General features: G+C 53.0%; 1 protein-coding gene across 10 annotated transcripts in view; it reads right to left on the bottom strand.

Moving 5' to 3' along the window:
* Positions 1-27: 27 nt before the first annotated feature.
* CBFA2T2 (CBFA2/RUNX1 partner transcriptional co-repressor 2) overlaps positions 28-20,075 on the bottom strand; it is a 57,863-nt gene continuing 37,815 nt past the window's right edge. For 7 of the 10 annotated variants that reach the window (XM_066198779.1, XM_066198782.1, XM_066198783.1 and 4 more), the window contains exons 2-11: positions 15,511-15,654; positions 12,108-12,349; positions 10,428-10,517; positions 9,529-9,710; positions 8,647-8,900; positions 7,895-7,980; positions 6,770-6,965; positions 5,440-5,511; positions 4,932-5,122; positions 28-2,586 (exon numbers count right to left, since the gene is read on the bottom strand). In XM_066198779.1, the coding sequence (XP_066054876.1) occupies positions 2,299-2,586; positions 4,932-5,122; positions 5,440-5,511; positions 6,770-6,965; positions 7,895-7,980; positions 8,647-8,900; positions 9,529-9,710; positions 10,428-10,517; positions 12,108-12,349; positions 15,511-15,654 (1,745 nt within the window). In that variant the 3' untranslated portion in view covers positions 28-2,298. Of the gene's footprint in view, positions 2,587-4,931; positions 5,123-5,439; positions 5,512-6,769; positions 6,966-7,894; positions 7,981-8,646; positions 8,901-9,528; positions 9,711-10,427; positions 10,518-12,107; positions 12,350-14,726; positions 14,768-15,510; positions 15,655-20,075 lie in introns of those variants that run through there. The other 3 variants (XM_066198778.1, XM_066198777.1, XM_066198785.1) reach the window with 3 other exon arrangements.

The following is a 20,075-nucleotide window of genomic DNA, read 5'->3' as shown; positions in this document are numbered from 1 at the left end:
CCTTCCCAGAGAGAAGGGGGAGCTGGAGGATGAATATAGTCTTTTTATTGACTACTTTTGAGTAGAACAAACTAAATACATCTGTAACAGTTTGAGTTCCTTTATACAGGACATTAAATAAGTTATGCACAGGAATGAAGTAACAAATTTCTATTACAGAATTAAATGTCAAAAAAAAAAAATAGAAACCTCAACCCAATGTCTCCCCACGCCCCAAGTTCACATTTATCATTCCATCTTTTAAAAAACCAACCAAATGAAAAAGAAAGAAGCAATCATTCTAATCATGACTGTTAGTATTTCATTCATTTACACTGGGGTTAATTTTAATACACAGCCATCAATGTCGCATGAGAATTATGGAAGACAATCTATTTACAACAATTCCTTCCAGCCCTGCCCTGCTCTCCCTCCCCTCCCCACCTTGGCCTTGTCACCACAGACCCACAGCATAAACCTGGGGCTGCAGGTGAGGAGGGGACACCACAACCACGTGGGATTGACCTGAGGCTGTTACAAAAGTGTCCCTGTCCCCTTAGGGCAGGAGATCCCTCCCTGACTGCCCTGCAGTGAACACCCCTAGGATGAGCTGCTGCAGGTCAGGGTGGCTCCAGTGCCAGCCCCACTGGGAGCTGCCTCCTGCCAGTGCCTGTGCTGGGCTCCAGCACCGACTCCTGGGGACGCACACAGCGGGGACATCCCCAGGGCCACTGGAGCTGTCTTCAACACCAGGAGACCTCGTGGCTTTTTCATAAACCCTTGCAGACAGGGAATCACCAGCTCTATCCTGCAACAGCAGCTTCCCAAGGAGCTTTCCTGAGGGGCCAGGGTTGGAGCAGCAGGTCCCCAGTGACCCCTGGCAGCGCTGTGACCACTCACTGCAGGTCCATCATTCGCCTCCAGTTGAGAAAGTGATCAAAAATAATTGGAGAATAACTCGCCTCATTGGGCTCCGGCCCAGCAGCAGCACACACACAGTCGGGGAAACACGGCTCTGCTGAAGAGATGGATTTCCAGAGCCCCGGTGTGTGGCTGTGGGGTTTGGGGGCAGCTCCCGGAGGGCACATCCCGTCCCTCCCACGGGCTTGTGCCACTGCCACCCTCTGTGCCACTCCTGGGACAGCCCTGCTGCAGGGCTGTGCTGTCACAGCCTGCACTGCCCTGAGTCCTCCAATGCCTCCTGCCACACCACAGCAGGGACTCTGCCATGGACAGATGTCCCCAGGCCGGCCCCATGCCCACGGGACCTCCCTCTGAGCCCCTGCTTTTGGGACAATCTCCGAAGGTGGATACACATCCCTGGGCATCTCCATCAGCACTGCAGGAAGCCCCTGGAGCTGGGGATAAGAATCGACACAGGACACCCAGTCCCGCCTTTCTTTGACCACTGTGGCTGATGTGTGTGGAGAGCACAGGCTGTAAACAGCCCCCGGCACCACTGAGGATCCCTGGGCTCAAAAACAACAGCAGGAACTCACAAACCAGCAGCTTCCAGGCAGTGAAAAACCAAAACAACGGCCCCCAGGTGGAAAGGGCACCTGCACCCAGCCCAGATCTGCTCTGCACGTGTTCCCCCAGCACAGGCCCCACCCAGGAAACACCCAACTGTCTGTCTCACCACAGACCAGGATGAAATCCAGGCCATCCAGCACTACCTCCCTGCCACTGCCACTTGTTTTAGAGCAGACAAATCCTCTCCTCCCTCTCTGCAACCCTCAGCTGCCAGCCTGGAGGCAGGAGAAGTGGGCTCAGCTTTTGCCATTGCACAGAGGATGAGATGCTCCCGCTGGGAAATTGGCTCTGGTCTGTTCACAGCGACAACCAGCCAGCACAGCCACCTGAGGCACAGCTGTCTGGGAGCTGGGAAAAAACACTGGATATTATGGAGGAAAGGTGGCAGAAGGAGGCAGTGGTGGCTCTGACACCTTGGGAAGTGAGCCTGAGCATGCCACAAGGACAGGGCTCCCTGCCTGGGCACCACACTCTCAGCATCTCCGGCACGTGCCAGCGCTCTCCCCCCCGTCGTCCAGGTCCCCCGAGCAGGTGCTCAGTGTCCCCCAGGTCCTGACACTGCTCTGGTGTCCCCCTGAGAGGAGCAGAGAGATGCTGCAGGCGAGGCTCACCCGGTTCACCAGCCACAAAGGAAAAGTCGCACGAGAGGGCAAAGCCGGAGCGTCGGCGCTCCGAGGAGGCGGCGCCACGTGTCAAACATGTCAAGTGGTAACAGTTGCTGCGGGGCTTTTTCAGCCTAAAAACACCCAGAGAACTCCTCCAGCGGGGCGAAGCAAAGCCTCCCTCCTAGAGCCCGTTCGTGTCTATGGCTGTCACGGAGGCCGGCGTGGAGGAGCGCGAGGTGGTGGCCGAGGTCTTCTCCAGGGCTGGGCTGGGGATGCCCTCGAGGCTCTTGGCTGCTGCTGCCACCCGGCCCGTGGGCAGGCCCAGGGGCTTGCTCTGGCCGTGCAGGCCCTGCCCACAGATGCGGTGGTGCCTCTCCCAGTCCTTGTGCTGGCAGAAGGAGCCGCAGTACCGGGCGATGTTGCAGCCGCTGCACGTCTCGCTGGCCTTGCGGCCGCAGTTCCAGCAGCTCTGCAAGACCAAAGACACTGTGCTTGAAAGGGGTTTAGTTTCCCTAAGAGCTGCAGGACAGTGCTGACTCAGCTCTGGAGGGGACTGTTCATCCCCCTGGCCTAGATTTGGGAATATTAAAATGAGCAATCCATTAATTCCTGCTATTGCCCAGCTCTCTGTCAACGGTTCTAACCCCCACTGCTCTTTGCCCACAGCTGCCGTCACACTGCTCCAGGCACATCCTCTCCCCTAGACCCAGCCGAATGCAGAGAGGAAACAGCAAGCATGGACTGAAAAACACGCCGCAGATGCTGCTATTGGGCTTTTTTATTTCCTGTTTCAAGCAGCTCTGTTTTGGTCTCGCTCCCAGCCCAGCGCTCTCCGCAGGGATCACGGCGCGCTGCACAGGCACCATTTGCTCCGCACCCTGCCTCGCCGCACAAGAGGCTGGAGCCGGCCAATTTGGAAAAGCAAATGCTCATTTGAAAGCCTCCCAGCCAGGTGGAAGCACTGCCAGAGCCCGAGCTTCAATCTGGAAGCGGCGCAAAGCCCCTCTGGCCGCCGGGAGAGGAGTCAGCTGGTGGCTCCCGGCGTGCCACCGCTTCCCTGGGAGCGCGGGGCCAGGGGCCAGCGCCGGCTGCAGCTGCTCCGGGGAGGGGAAAAGCAGCTTCCCTGCAGCTGGGCCAGGGCGTAGCAAACACACTGGGGAGGGCGAGCTCAGCTGTGGGAACGCAGCCCGTGTCAGAGCTGGCCTTTGTGGGGACACCGCTGCTGCGACCACCATCCAAGAGCTGTGGGACAGGGGTGCTGGGAGATGCTGGGCTGTACCAGCCTGCCCTGCTGTGGGCAAGGACCGTGAGATTCCCACTGCCAGGCTCAGCACTGGAGCCACCAGCTCACGGTGATGGTTTATGGGCTGGCACTGAAGCACCTGACCGGTTGGTTCACTTTGGAGTGAGCTGCTCCAGAGCCTGCGTGTCCCCAAGGGTCCTCCATCTTCCAGGAGAAGCAGGACTTGTGACCAAAAAGCCCCTACCAAAGGCTGTGGTAGTTCTTGGAAAACTGGGTCACGGTTTCACAGCTGTTGACACTTCAAGTGTTTTTCAACTGTGTTGCAAAGGTTACAAGCTGTGCCAGAACACAGGACAGCTTTTAGACAAGGGCTCTGGGGCTTGCACAGGGGTGCTCAGCAGCTCTCGACGTCCCAGAGTGCTCCTCAGCACAGCTGGAGGAGGAGGACACTCCTCTGCTATTCCCCTATGGAGAAATCCCTACTTGCCTCATTCCTCCCATGGCTTCCTGAGCAGTTCCACCCACTCCCATCATGTAACTGATGCATTCAGCCCTCAGCAATTTCACTGGGAATTGCAGTATGGACATCATTCCCTGGAATGATACCTAAGAATTCCACGGTTCTGGCCTCGCTTCCCAAGCCCCAGTTGAGCTGAAACCCACGAGGAGGGGATGCACCTGCTGCCCCCACAGCCCAGCAGACATGAGCAGCACGGTCCCATCAGATTTCTGCTCAGCAGACACAAACCCTCTGCTCTTGCATGTGCAGAGAAATTAAAGTATGGAGCAAAGCTCACGTGGATGGGATGAGGTAGTGCAGGAATAAGCCATGTGATTCCCCTTGCCCAAAATCTCAAAAGCTCTACCAAGTGAACTTCCTGTTAAGCAACAGGGAGGGGAGTTGATGACTGGAGAGGAGAAAAAGATTCTCTGAGACACCCATTCAGCACATGTCACTGGCTATGACAAACCAAGAGCCATCCCCTCTTTTCCAACATGCAAGTGTGGTACAGACCACCAGGAATGTGCAAGAGCTTTTCCTCCAGCCCAGCTTCTGCCCTGCCCTATTTTCAAGCCCACAAACAGCAATTACTTTTCCGCAACGATTAAGTACCCCACCATAATTTCTGAGCTAAACTGCTGCATGCACCAGCATCCTTTTCTCTTTGCTTCTACACCTCTTTCAATCCCCCCAAATCCATGGTCATTACACTGAGCTCCAGGTGCCCAGTGGTTGCACACACACGTGTCGACAGACATTGTTCAGCCCGATTCCCTGCCAGTAAAACCTAAGAAGGATTTTTGATGATATTGGTGCATTGTTTTAGTTACTGACTGGAGACAGACCTCTAAAAGGAAAAGGTGTTGAAGACTGGATGGAGTTGGGAGTACCCTGGCCTAGTGGAAGGTGTCCCTTCCACGGCAGGGGCTTGGAATGAGATGATCTCTGAGGTCTGTTCGAACCCAACCCACTGCGTGATCTATGACTCTGCGAAAAGGGGTGGGGGACCTGCAGGCTTGACCGGGAGACTCCGCAGCCCTGGAAGGCCCATCCCAGGCTGTCCCCTCACCTCGGTGGACTCCTCCTGCTCGTTGATGACGAGGAAGGCGTCCTCGGTGGCCTGGCGCTTGGCGTCGGCGATGGTCTGCTCCATGCGCGCGCGCTCCGACGCGATCATCTCAAACGCCTTCTGCTCCGCCTCGGCCACCGCCTTCTGCACCTCCGACATGGCCTGCCGCTTCACCTCGTTCACAGCTTCTTCTGGAAGGAAAGAGCAGCCTCACCCACCCACCCTGGGAACGAGGGCAGCCTCTCAGAGAAACAATTCCAGCCGTGTGCTCCCAGCACCAGCATCCCGACCGCTGCCGGGAGCAGCGAGGCTCAGTCCCACGGGATCCCTGTGGCATCACAGAGGAGCAGAACCTTTGGGGAAAGCCACGGTGGGGATGTTGGCAGCCAGATGTGCACATCCTGGGGCGTTCCTGCAGCTGGGCCCCTGCTGTTTCTGCCCAGCAAATCCGCAGCATCTGTGTTTACCCCGAGCAGGATCCCCGGCCGGGGTCACTGCAAACACTCACCGGCTTTTTTCCAAATCTCCTCGGTGACGTAGCCCGTTCCCGACCTGCTGCTGAACTCCCGCAGGGAATCTGCTGGAGGAAGGGACACAGGAAAGGTTGGCAAAGCCTCACCCCACCCAGCCGCCACTCATGTGCCCAGTGGTACCTCAGGACATCACGGGGCAGGCAAGGATTGACCAGCTAAAACTCAAAGCAGAGGATTCCTATGGCTAAAGCCATTCCTCAAACACTCAGATGATAAATTACAACATTTAATTAGCACTTTGCATAATTTATGACACCGTATAACCTATCTCCTGGTACTCTAAAACAACAGGCAATGCTTATAAATGTATGTTGTCCAACTTCTGCAGTCCAGAGGCTGTGAGCATCCATCTGTAGACTAGCAGTTTACATTAAGCACAGCACTTCCCAATCCCAGGGCAATTCAAAGGCTTGAACTGATGGACAAACAGTCCTCCAAGACACCTGGAGATGCTGCTTTGATGCTTAACTGCACCTTCTCACAAGAGCAATAGAGCTTGAAAATTACCCCTAGGTCCACAACGGGAGAAAGCAACAGCATTCCAAATTTGTATTAAAATTTTGAAGTATATCACATTTAATAGCGTGGCGCTGGAAGTGTATTAGTCATGATATCCTTAAATATAGAAGGGCTAAAAGCTGCCTGTGTCCCCCAGGTTGTCACACACAGCCACTGCTCCTCAGGGTTTGTGGCAACTAGAGCCAGGGGCACTTGGATTCCTTGCAAGAGGATTCACTCTATGTTTTGTATACAAGCAAGTAGAATATACATCAAATTGACATTTCTTCTTGCTAGAAGAAATCCATTTTTATTTCTGAATAATCAGAGGGTTTTTTTTCCCAGAACTTGATTTGCAGTGGGTTTGTTTGGATGGACATGAGAATTACACTGAAATAAATCAGCACTTTAGACTTGTGTTTTGTATAGGATCAAACCCCTGCATACTGGAGGGGGAAACTAGTCAGCTTTGATAAAGTTGACTCACAGTACAAAAATAGAATTAGTAACACAGGTAGCTGTTACACTTACAAAAGCCTTTGGTATTTTTAGAATAAATAGACTGTGACATTTAAAATCCTTCAGGCAAGAGGGACTGAGAGGGGGAGAGTGGTGGAGAGCGACACTTCTCTCCTGCCGGGGTTTATCAGCTCCAGACCAACTTCGGCCAGCAGCGACACAGGAGAGGCTCGACGACAAAAGCTGCTTCCTGTGTTGCCTCTCTTCAAACCCTCGAGAAAAACACCTGAGGAGTCCCTAACCCAACTTATCCCAGGGCTGGCACAGAGAACCGTCCCCCCTGCTCACCGCTGCCCACGGAGTCGGCGCTGGCGGGGCTGTGCTGGCGGCTGAGCAGCTCGGCGCCCGCCTTGCGCGGCTCGGCCGTCTCGGAGCAGCGCCGCTTCCAGTAGTTGAGTTCCTCCCTGTCGGCCTCCTGGCAGCGCCGCAGCACCGCCATGGAGCGCCGCGTCTTCTCCACCATCTCCATGATGCAGTTCAGGGCCTGCCGGAGGGGAAGGATTCTTGGTCATCAAGGGTTTCTGCCCTGGAGGGACCGCCCCAGGTAGACAGGACAGGAGCGAGGTGGTTCCCCGGGATTTGGGATGGTGCCGTGCCCAAGGATAGGATCACCACAAGAGGTAGCTCAACACCGCCAGCCCATGCTCCTGAAAGTGGAGCAGCCAACCCCACCACGTTCCCATGGCATTAGGGTTGGTTATGATGCTGGTGCCAGCGCTCTGCAGTCACAGCCCAACTCCAAATGTTCAGCTACGGGGCCTCTGCTCCACCCCAACGCCACCCCCTCAAAAAAACCCATTAGCTTTAGACCATGAGGTCTCTCTCTGCATTTATGATCAAAGCTGAATTTTAATCCCAACTCTTTGAGGGAAAGAGCAGTGAAGTGCCTGGAGGAGCTGCCTTGCTCAGAAGGAAAAAGCTCAGCATAAAATCTGCTAGAAGCACCAGGTCTTGCTGTTGGTGCCTTTTTTGGTCCATAAAAGGTTGGCACCTCAGGGAAAAAAAGTCTTAAAATACCCTAATGATAGATTGGCTCATTCTGTAAGTCCATATCCTGACTGCACTTAGCACATCTGTGCCCTTGTGCTGGCCAGGGCAGAAAAGATCCCAGTGGGGATAAGGCTGGGTTTGGTTTCTCAGCCAGCCATGGCAGCACCTGGCCATGCTCTGCAGAAGCTCCCCAGCTCCCATCCACATCCATTTTAGTTTCCACTGTCCATGGGCAGAGGAAACCTGCCAGGAAAGCGCGACAGCTCCTCTCAGCCCTCCCCACCATCCACCTGCTTGTGGTGGCTTGTTCCTCCAGCAGGAGAGCCTGGATATGGTATCAACAAGGAAATCACCAACTGGAGCAGGTGGAACACTGGGTTGCTGCTTCCCACAGAGCTTCCCACAGCCCCTGCCATTCCTTACGTGATCGAGATGCTTCCACTCATCCGCCCACTCCCTCTCTGTCAGGCGGTGATCCACCAGCTCGTCCTGGTAGCCTCCATTCAATCCTGCAACAAGCCACAGCCACAGAGGGATTAGATGGACCAGTGGAGAGAGAAGTGGTCACAGATCAAGAACAGAGAGCTCTATTTCCAGCTCCACATAGCTCGGATTTTAAAACACATCTCCAGGTGGCAGCTCTACAGGAGTAATTCCACACTGGTGCTTTTTTATCCCTGTCTGCTTCACTGTCTAGGAAGTGCTACAATCCACTTGTGGCTCCAGCTCTGACCTGCTTGTGGAGCTGGTTCTCCTGTTATAAACTCACAGCAGCTCCGAGCCTGTGATTCAGGCTGTTGTGCTGGAAACACATCATGCACCTCCCACACATCCCTTGGAGAAACAGGGCAGGGGGTCAATCTCTGCTCTCCTGCTTTGCAGATCTTGGAAAAGTTAATTTCTATTTCCCTGCCCTCTCTTCCTGCCTGCTGGGTTGGCTACACTCAACTCACACACCAAGTCCTTTCTCCTCACCCTCAGTGACTCCAGCCTTCATACAGGGAAATACAAACTCTAAATCTTCCTGTTTGTAACTTCCCACGGGGAGCTGTTTCCTCTGAACTCCCTGCAAAGACCCAGCTGTGAGGACATGCCCAGCATCACACATCTTTGGGCACGAGTGGCCAAGCAGAGACCAACACCAAAGCTCAATGAGGAGCCCTCCAGGCTCTCACCAAGCCCGCCGTGCCTGTCCCGGATCTCTCTGTGCTCCAACATCTTGCTGGGGTCCCTGTAGAGATGGGAGGTGGCAATATCTTCCAAGGTGTAGTGCTGAAGGGGTGGTGGGGTGGGGTGGAACTGCCCACTAGGGTTCATCAGGGGGATGGTGAGGGCAGGGCTGTGCCGGGGCGCGGGGCTGATGGTGCAAACCCTCTTGGCTGGAGGCTCTGTCGGCAGCGGCTCCCTCTCAAAGCTGCTGTCTTCCCTCCTGCAATCACACCAGCAGAGACAGGCATTCCTTAGCATCCCATAAATGTACTCAGAAAGATGCAGATTTGGAATCAGCAGGGTTTGGGCAGCAATGATTTTACCACGGGCTAAATGCAGAGAGCTCAAACAAATGCGCTCGATTTGTGAGGCGATGCACAAAGTGACCCCGTCAAAGAAAAGGGTTCAGGACGCCTGAGTGTTGTGATTCATCTCTCTGAGCATGACCAAATTAAAATTTCACAGTTTTTATAAATTTGAGGCATGCTCCACATAATTGCATAACAACTTTTATCTTGGAATAAAACGTGGTGAAAATGAAGCGCATCCTTCCCAGCCCTGCCAATGCCTCCGTTCGTTGCCTTGGGGGTGGGAAACTGCTCAGCTCTCTGGCTGGGGCTTTTCAGGGCTTTTCACCCAAAAGTCCCTCTGGGACAGAACCTGCCTGAATGAGAAACCCAACCTGAATTCACAGTGCAGTAGGAGCAGTGATTGGAGTCTTAAAACAGTCAGAATAGTTGTTGGGAGCGATAAGATCCTCGATGCTGCTTAAAGCTTTGTCAGCAGCAAAGATAAAACAAAAGTCACGACTTCAGCAACTGAGCAGAGTGACAAAAGCTGTTTTTCACCTGTCTGGACTGTGCCTCTTGCCATTGCCGTTGACCTCGATGAGCAGCTCGGAGGAGTCAGCGGGAGACGTGGTGTTGGTGTTGAGCAGGATGTGCTCGTGCTGTGCCAGGTACTGGGAGGGCGTTTGCTTGGCAGCGCGGGCACAGTGCAGCAGCTCCCGCTGCAGCAGAGGGAGGTTGGCCTGGAGAACAAGCACAGGGCTGGATTATGGCAGGGCAGGGGTTTCCAGCTGTTCGAAAAGGTTTGGTCTTCATTAATACCTCAGAGCAGTAATACCTGTGACCCCCCACTCAGGATCCTCCTGGTGTCTGCACTGTCAGATTTACTTGTGTTGTCCCAGGAGCCTGATGTTGGTGGACCCAAACCCCAAGTGTTACAGGAAGCACTGTGTGCTTCCAGAATCTAGTTACTCAGAGATGTTGTGGAATCCCCACCCCTGGAAATGCTCAAGGCCAGGCTGGACAGGGCTTGGAGCAACCTGGTCTAGTGGAAGGTGTCCCTGCCCATGGCAGGGGGCTGGAATGAGATGGGCTTTAAGGTCCTTCCAACCCACACCATTCTGCGATTCTGTGATTTAACCATCCCAGACACAGACTCCCTGTGCCAGCACTTCAAACATTCTAGATCTGAACATTTGCAAATAAGATTATAGGCTCAGAAGCTGCCACATGGAGCTTGGTTTGCCTCCTTTATCTCCAGCACACAAGCAGACATATGTGGCACACGGCACAACGTCAGCCAGTCCCACACGGCCAGCGCTACGCTCTGTGCAGTCTGTCTTGGACTCCAGCAGAATTGCTGTGGTGCTTGCAAGGAGAGCTTTCCCAGCAATGTCACACTGCCAAGAGGCACAGGCAGGCACACGGAGTGTCAGCACGCCCCAGCAGCTCCCTGTCACCTTCAGGAAGGGGATCACAAACGGCCGGAGGGGGAAGTTGGTCGCCTCTTGCAGCTTGCAGTGAAATTCCTCGATTGTCACCGTCGAGTTCTGAGAAAAGGAATTAAGAAATGAAATGGCAATTTGTTCTTATTTTTAGACATGTGGGAAATGGCTCCAAATGAACAGAACTGGGAGGGAGACAGCATCTGCCGCTCCAGGACTGACAGTGTTTGCATTGGATCCTGCTGGATGCAGCCAGCAAGGCTCAGGCCAGCGGAGTAGGAATGCTGCACTAGCAGAGGGGAGGGAACTGCCGGGCTCAGCACCCTCCCAGCTCCAGAGTGGGAGGCAGAGGATGACTGCAGGGCAGCAGGACCCAGCTGGCATCTACTGCATGCTGGGGCAGGCTGTGGAGAGTCAGACCTCAGTCCCAGCTGCTCAGAACTGCACACCTTCCTCCCCTTCCTCCCTTTCAGCTCTCCTCATCTAACCTACCCATGGAATCTCATCAGCCTTCTGTTCACCATGGTCCTCTCCTGGTCCAGCCCTGCCTCCCCCAGGGTTGCTCAGGCTGGGGAAGGCCTGGGACAGCAGCATTTGATGATCTGCATTTACAAAACTCACTCCTGCAGCAACCAGCATAATCTGGGGTGAGAATAACAGCCAAAGGGACCTGGACAGCTTCTCCTTCCCTCCCCAAAAGGGTAGGCTAAGGTACCACCCTACATCCATGGAATTAAATATGCTATATTAATGCAGCAGCAGCATTTTACATCCAGTGCTTATGTTGCTTTTATCTTTCAACCTGCTTAAGCCCTGGGAGTGACCCTCAGGACACGGACAGACTCAGGTTTGCTGCCAGCCTTGGAAGCAGAAATGCTCCAGGCTGCTGCGGTCTAGCTCCCTTCAGCACCTGCTGAGCCTCAAAAGAAAGTGTGTCAAAAAGCAGAGATCAGTGCAGGAGCCCCACTGGACCACAGCTGCCCAGGGCTCCAGGGCCTCAGGCCAAGGTCACAGAATGGTTTGGGTTGGAAGCCTCCTTAAAGGCCATCTCATTCCCACCCCTGCCATGGGCAGGGACATCTTTCACTGTCCCAGGGTGCTCCAAGCCCTGTTCAACCTGGCCCTGGACACTTCCCAGGGATCCAGGGGCAGCCACAGCTTCTCTGAGCACCCTGTGCCAGGGCCTCCCCACTCTCACAGGGAAGAATTTCTTCCTGATATGCAATCCAAACCTCCTCTTTTTCAGTTTAAAGCCATTCCCTCTTATCCTGTCACTCCATGCCTTTGTAAAGCATGTGGAATATCATGTCTAATGAACTGGACAGCATTTCTCCCAGTTATTGTATAAATGCAAACACTGGATACAATTCCGCTGCAAGACCTGTTCGTTTGGGTTTGAAGGGTGTTCTCATGGCAGGGGATAGGAAAGAGATGATCTTTAAGGTCCAAAATCAAACCATTCTGTGATTCCATAATTTACAGAAAAGCTTTGTCCACTTTTTCCTTAAGTTCAGCTGCACACAAGCTCGTGCCTAAGCCACTGGACCAACACTTTCTGCAACATAGCAAAGGCAAGAAAAAAGAAATCACTGAGTTTCTCAGGAAGCACAAAAGAGTCTTGCTCAGCAAAGATGCAAACAGACAACACTGTGGATCTGGGAAAAGCCAGGCAGGCCGGGATGGTGCAGGACTTACCACGAGGGCCAGAACGAGAGTCCGGACCTTCTCCCCGATCTCCGGTGAAATGTCATTCCCAAACTGCTGCAGGGTGGTGAGGAAGCGCTTCAGCTTGCTGAGCTGCCGGGCCCCACACGTGGCTGGGAGCTGCTGGTTGGTCAGCGAGGAGGAGGAGGATGAGGAAGGACCGTTGCTGAACCTCTGGGGTGGGGACGGGGCCCCGTTCAGCGTCGGGGGGGAATGGTTTATTCCGTTGGGCACTGCAAAGGGGAGACAGAAGCGATGCTGAGCACCAGATGGGCACATCCCTGTGGTCTGCTGCTTCGGTGGATCCATCCTCCAGCCAGGAGGCTGCTGCTGCTGCTGCTGAGGGGCAGCTCAGGTGGCTCCACCTCGCCCGAGGAGGGCCGGCAGACCCTGCCCTGTGCCTGCCATCCCTCCCTGGGGATTTACAGGGAGTTTTGCAAACACGGTTGTTTTTCCCAACCCGGTCCCATCTGCAGCTTCGCCTCCTCTAAGTGGTGAGCATGTCGAAACAGACTGAAGGGCTGGAAGTTTGGGAACTCAGCAAGGGATTAGGATAAATTGTTGACATCCCCACGCTGTGGTTGCACAATGTTGAGCCCTGTCTGATGAGCAGCTGTGCACTGGGGCCCCAACTCTGTATAAATCCAGAATTTCAGAGTGAAAAGCACATCACTGGAAACAGAGTCGTAGCCGAGGCACTAGGTTTATCCTTAAAACTCAGCCCTGAATCCCTTATGGATTTAAGTGCTGACAAGGGGACCACAAGGTATAAAAACCATTTCAAGTGATGGTGTTCAGAGAAGCTCTGAAACCACCTGGCAGAGCTGCCCCTTGCCTGTGGGAGGAGCAGAGTCTTGTGAGAAAAGATGCCAAAATTTCTGCTGCAGCTTCACAAGGATCATACCAAATACTGATGAACCCAGTGAGGGGTTTTTCAGAGAAGACAGGAGGTACTTGAACAGTTAAACCACTCTGGGGCATGCCAGGGTTGGAGGCTGGAAAGGCTCCACACACCTGGACCTTCGTGGTGAGCACACGAGGGAAACTTCACCAGAGTCAGTTAAGATGCAAGGAAAGATAAGGCTAGAGAGACACCAAAGGTGGTTCCTGCTAACCAAGGGGTGACAGCCCCCACAGACAGATGATGAGACGAAGGTGAAGGCCAACACTGAGAGGATGGAGGCGCAAAGGCAATGTGAGCTCGTGCCTTTTGTTATGGAGCACAGCAACCTGAAAAGCTCCTGTTCACACTCACAAAGCAGCAAAGCAACAGGGATGTCAGGCTGTACCCGCAGGTACGGCTCCACAGAGCACACCAGAGCTGTGTGAAAGGCAAGGCCTTTCTGGTAATTACTCATAAAGGCCTTTATTTCACTATAAAAGGGGTTATAAATAGGGTGAAGCTGCCAAGAGAAGCTCCTCTCAAACAGCAAAGGCTCTGCAGCTCCGTGCTCTCCGGCGGCCACAACTGAGGCACTTTCCCCCTTCTCTATTTCACTTCCTCTTACGCTTTCAGATGAAAGTCTGGGGAGCATATATAGAGCATATATATAAATAGAGCAACGGGCTCTATTTATACCTTAGGAGAAAGAGGGGCTGTGAGACACCCCTGGGGCTGCAGGGGACCCTCGGGAGAGGCTGCCAAGGGGGGAGCAGAGGATGGCCGGGGGATGCCAGGGGAGCGGCGCGGGGTCGGGGCTGCCGTTACGCACGGCCCCGTGAGCGCGCTCTGCGTTTTTGGGCTCACCCCTCCTGACCCCCCCAACGGCCCCACCGCAGGGCAGCTGGCAGTTATCTGATCCTGCGCATCACCAGGATCTGCTCCACCACACACCACACAGCCAGGCTGGCACCTCGACTTCCAGGTGAGAGCACAGCGCTGGAGCGAGCGAGGCAGTGTACCAAGACCAGTGGGATTGCTGGTTTGGGGACAGCAGGATGATGAAATTCCTGGGAACAAAGTCCTCACCTAAAGCTCCTCTTAAATTCTGCCTTAGGTCCTACACAGTCAAAGGTTTTGCTGCTTCTCCAACCCTGTGTTAGTGAACCATAGGCAGGCATGGCTTTGTTCCAACTGCTCCACCTCACCTGCCCAAGCCTTGGGTTTGACAGGGCAGGTCACATCCCCACGGAGTGACCAAGACCCTCCGGTGCAACTGAGAAATGAAAAAGCAAGAACGAACTTCACCACAGGTCGCATCTCTCATCTATCTTGGAAAGAGGCAATTAAGTCATCTGCAATCAGCAGATTCAGGCTTCTTGGCCCTTAACAGCATGCCAAGCATCCTCATTGGAAAAATTAATTTCTGTCACTTTGCTAATGGTCTTTTTCTGCCTGAGCAAAAGGAGAGCCATTAACAACGCCTGAGCACATAAAGATGGGGACAATGTGTCTGGCGGGATAACCCGGTGATTAGCGCTGCTGCCAGCACCACGCAGCACATCACAGCGTGTCCTCCAGGAGGCTGGCCTGGAAATCTCCAAATCCCACTGCCAGCATGGAACTCTGAGTTAGCCCAGACACCATCATGGACAGCACAGCAAGGCACAAGCAGCTCGGGAACACTCTGTGCAGGGAAAAGGGGTGAGGAGAGCACGGAAAATACGTACGTGCCATGTGCGGGGGTCAGATAACTCCGTGCCCAACAAAGTAAAGCAGCTTTGCTCCCGGAACAATGCTTTTAAAAAGACATCAAATGGTTTAAATGTTGGCTAAAGAAGGAAAAAAAAACCCTTTCCAGGCTGTAAGAAAAGGCTGAAGGTTCTTTCCATCCATGGAGTCACCTCTGAGCAATGCTCAGCTAGAAGAAGTGGGTGGAAGGCTGTGCTACAGCTGGGCAGGATCAGGACTGACTGTGGCTTAATAGGAAAGATTATAAAGAGAAGATGGAGAAAAGAGAATCTGGATGGACAGCAAGGAATTTTCAAGGCTGGGAAATTAAAAAAGAGAAAAACTTTCTAATCTCAGCTGCAGGAATGCTGTCTGCAAAGTGAGATACAGCAGAGTGGGAATTAACTCCTCCAAAAGATAAAGAGGAAAGCCCAGCTCTTGGCTTGCTTGAAGCTGACCTGATAAAAGATTCAATTTCTTATGGAGTTTATGGTGGAAATCAAGGCTGCCACCTGCAAAGAGAAAGACTCAAGGCAGCACCAGGAGCAAGGCAGGAGCAGGCAGGGGGATTGCACACCCTGTTTTATGTCCCTCGTGCAGTACAGAAGTGCAGGAAAGCCCCGGTCCCCCCTCCCTCACAGGCAGGCAGCATCACCCGCCGTGCCCCGGCTGATGGCTGAGGCATCCTGGTGAGCTCTGTGAGCAGAGCCGTCCCCAGGACAAGCACAAGCAGGCCAGGTGAGCCAGGTGAGCCGGAGCTGCTCCCAGGACAGGGGGCCTTACGTGCAGTCGGAGTGAAGGACACGGGCCGGGGCCCGCCGGGGTTGACGGGCGGCAGCGGCGGCATGTTGGGAGGAGAGGACCTGGACTGGATCTTCACTTCCACGGGCGATCCGGGCATCACTGGCACCCTCTTCTCACCAGCAACTGTACCGAGAGAAGGTGGCAAGGCTTAGTAACACTCGCTGACACGCATTTCCCCGCCCAGCACGCCAGGAACAGTTGCAAGGGTGAAGATAAGAGCCGGGGGAAGTCACGCAAGGCTCCCACGCTGCTCTGGAGGGCCCCGAGCTGCGGACAGACACCCGGGGTCATGCCCGTGGTGTCTGTGCTCACCATCCCAGTCTCCTGACTCCATCTGCTCACCCCTCATGCCCGAAGATGCTGCTCGAAGTGTTTCTGTCCACTTGCTTTGCCCCTGTTAAAGATCTCTCTGATACTCCCCAGGTGTGCCCACACGCACCTCGCTGAGTCTTCCCAGAGGAATCACAACCTCTGGGAGCCACGCAACAAGTAACGTGGACTTGGGCTGTGCCAGAAGTGATGGAATGGGCCTGGGGTTGTAGATGAACTGATATCAGCTACTCACAGCCCCACTCCTGTGTGCAGTCTCTAATCTATCACCAGCTCAAACTGCAGCTCCGTTTGCAGCCTTGAGGGATGTCCCAGCTCAGGGGAACAGTGTGACCACACTCCCAGCTCCAGGGGCTGGGATCAGCTTCACAAGACAAAAAGGATGAAACATCCTAATGTAATAGGGGGATGCTTTTTTTTTTTTTTTTTTTTTTTTTGAGGTGGGTGCTTTGGGGTATTTTTGGTTTTAAAAGTGCAAACAACTCAGCAGACAAAGCCGAAGGATGTCCAAAGCACAGCTCCTGAGGGAGCCAGTCCCACTCCAGGGGTGCTCCATACTGCACTGCCAGTGTCTCCAGAGGCCATGACCCCAAAGAAATCACCCCTCTGAGATGATGGGCCCCACTCCCTGCTCTTCAAGCTGCCCCTCCCCTTGTTCAATTAACTCACTAACGAGATGTGAGCAGCTTGTCCCACCCAGGAACATGGCTGGGTCCCCAGCACGTCCAGCTGCACCCCAGCTCCAGCTGTGAGGGACCTCAACTCAACTTCCACCTCTCCAGTGATGCAAGCTGGCCTTGGGACCATCACCATCCAATTTGTTATCCACAGTTCTTACCAGGATCTGTCAGCTGCAAGAAACTCACCTTTTGAGCCCAGGCAAAGCGATTAAATACTGCATTCCCATAGAGCTCTGAATAGGTGGCAGAATTCTGCACTGAAATACAACCCAAACCTGCTACTTCTCAACTCCCAACAACAAAAAAGCAGCTTTGGAGAGCAGAGCAAACACAAACTGGCACCTGAGCCCTCGTGTTGCTGCCTGGGATCTGCTCCGTCAGCCCCAGCACCTGCTCTGCCACCGAGCTGCCTCATTTATTTTCCTTATGGCAAGTCATGGGGAATGCCAGCGAGGTAACAAATGAACTTCGTTATTCCCAGCATTTCTTTCTGCTGTTTGCAGGAAGGGGAAGCAGGGAGGATACACACTGAAAATCCATGTTTTCCTGCCCTGTCAGTACAGGTGGAATAACTTGGGCTGGAATCGCTACAAAACCCACGTCCCAGAACATTTGTGTCTTCGTTTATCTAAGCCTGCTTTCAAGGAACAAATTCTAGGCTTTGCTTTCATGAAGTGGGGCAGATATTGAAGCCATGGGAAACTACTATTATTTTTAACATACAATACCTCCATTAATCCCATATTGCCAACTACTGTACATGTGGTCCAGCTTCCATACAATTGAACCCTGATGTGCAGACTCTCCCTGTCGCTACCATGCATGAATATGATATTCCGATGAATAACCACGCATTGATAAACAACATGATACCATTGACACATGTAGGCACCTATCCCAGCAGGTGAGTTAATCAGCAAGAGCAGGGAAAACCCCCTTGACTTTCTTTCCTCTCTAAATCAATGCAGCAAAACAGTGAGATTTTGTACACCAAGTTAGGGGTATTTCTACTACAAAAAGTCTGAATCCCCTCACCCAAGCAAGGAAGGGACACACTGCTAAATGACCCAAATTTTTCTAACAAAAAAGCACTAATTGTGCCTCTCCAGCACTCGGTGTCAGTTCCCTGATGACCATCCAGGGACCCACTGCCACCCACCTGCCTCCTCTTCCTCTCCCCCTTCCCATGAAACCCCCTTTCCCAGGTGTACATGGCCAACCTGATATTGCCATACCCTGGGGAGCATGAAATCCTTAAGTTTTCTCCTATTCCTTCCTAAAATGTTCCTAGGGCGCATTAAGAAAGCAGAACTAATTTGGTTAATTTACAGGGAGGGAGATAAATTTTGCATAGAATTTATAACCCCAAAATAAAACCAGCTACTGTGTGAGACACCGAAACTGAAGCCCACAAGAAGCCAACACCTTCCCTTCCAAGCCCACTCCAACAGACAAGAAGCAAACAGGACTGTTAAATTTAAAAGCTTCCTGCTAATGACCTGGGGCATCTACAAATGCAGATAAAAACCATCTTTCTGAAGCTCTTTTTAGCCTAAACACGTCCATTTAATGAGAATCATCTGAGCAAACCAGGCTGTGACCAAGGGCTTGAGTCAGCCTTGAGTTGACCTGGGGCTAAAACTGAGGCAGTGAGCTGCTCCCTGGAGGAGGGCTGCCTTCCTGGTCTCATTCTTTCACTTCCACCACTCAGACATATTTACTGGCTCACCAAGAGCAGCTTTGCAGCGCTGCCTCCAGATGCACAGGGAGGATGCAGAGATGCTCCCCAAAGCGTGTGCAAGTCACTCAGCTGTGTCACTCACCTAAAGAGTCAAATGCCATCGCAGATTTTGGGTGATACTCTAACAAGAATAACTGTCAATGATTGAATGCTCCAAGCACCAGAGCAAGAAGCCTGCCCAAACTGGAAACACTGCACTGTTTTCCTTCGAAAACTCCTCCTTCCAAACCTTACCTAGATCAGTAACATAAATGCTGTTGTTACTTCTCAAGCAGTGCCTGCAGGAGCAGGCCAGACATGTTTATGGCACAACACTTTGGCTGCCAAGCTGCCAAATGTCCAAACTTTGCAGAGACACGTGCTCAGCTGCGCACCAGGACCTGCCCAGGGCGACCAGGGAAAGAGGCGGCAGCGACGGGGACACCTGGGTAGGAGAGCTGCCTTCCCAGCCTCAGACACACGGGAATTTCCCATGAGAAGACGACCCAGAGAGAACAAAACCCAAGGAGACCCTGTTTTAGTCTTGGCTCCATGGAAGAATCCCACCTCCTCCCAGCAGTGGCGGGTTGTGCGGCGCAGATTTCGCAGCGCTGTCTCAGCTCCCAGCCGCTCGCTGGGCACGGGCAGCTGCAGCCACAGAGCAGCCTGTGCTCCTGCCCCAGATATTCCTGTGTCCCATTTAAGGAGCCCAGGTGTGCAAGAGACCAGAAAGTGCCAGAGCTGTGACTACACCTGGAGCCCTCCCTCCCTGGCCCCGGGTTCATCTGCCTCCGCTCTGGCTGACGGTGTGCACCAGATTTCCTTCGCTGCTCCAGTTCCCATCCTGGCGTAACAAATTAAAAAGGAACATATGTCAGGATTAAGCGCAGCTGACGATCTTCCTTTCCGGAGAGGAGAAAGAGCAAAGTGAGACAACGGCACAAGACGCCAAGAGAAAATCTGGGGTCTCAAGTGATCCTCAGAGAGGTCCCACTCCTGCATTCCCAGGACATTTCAGAGGGGGCAGTTCCAACACCAGCTCCAGACAGATCTTATCCTGTTCATTTTCTTTAAAGAAGTCTTCCACCTATGGTGTTCGGTACAAAGGGAGTGTTGCTGTGACAGGTAACTTCAGCATTTACCTGCACTAAAATCTGTATAAAGAAGCTGCTTTATTAATCTCTTCATGCCTGTGGGCTTGAGATAATGGAAAAGGCAGAAGAAAAAAAAGCAGCAACAAGTTAGGGAGTATCTCAAGTACACTGGAATTTAAATTAATCCTCAAATTCCTCTGGCAATTAGAGAATAAACTAAGTGATGAAAAAGAAGTAAAAACAGTGCATGAGGAGAACTGGATGTTACCTTCCCCAAAAAAGCAAGATTAGGAGCTGGAGAAGAGTGACAGTGAGACAGACAGACACAAATGGTCTCCTCCTCATCCTCTTCCCAAAATCAAAGTGTAATTCAAGCCAGTATCAGGAGGTGCTCCACTCAGCTCAAGAGAAAGCTTCGATCTAGATTCCCTGGCAGAGCCATGGATTTGCTGAGACCAAGGGAAGAGAGGAAGAGCCACTGCGACAGAGCAGAAAACGGGGATGCTTCATATGAATTTACACTGTAGTGTCTGCATGGGCACAACTTAACCCAGTCACCTTCCTGAGGGATATCTTCAGGCCATTCCTGATGCACGGGGTTGGATTCCCCTTGATTCCATGGCACGAGAGCTAAGGAGGCAGGATGAACCTGCCTGCCCTGGGAGTGACTTTGGAGCTCTCATTTGTAAAAAAGCTGCAAAGAGTCAGAACTGTGCCTCA

The sequence above is a fragment of the Chamaea fasciata genome, unplaced genomic scaffold (assembly GCF_029207755.1).
Source record: "Chamaea fasciata isolate MVZ Bird 193981 ecotype frontalis unplaced genomic scaffold, bChaFas1.0.hap1 SCAF_17, whole genome shotgun sequence".
NCBI classification, from domain to species: Eukaryota; Metazoa; Chordata; class Aves; order Passeriformes; family Sylviidae; genus Chamaea; species Chamaea fasciata.
This window is presented reverse-complemented; position numbering and strand designations above follow the sequence as displayed.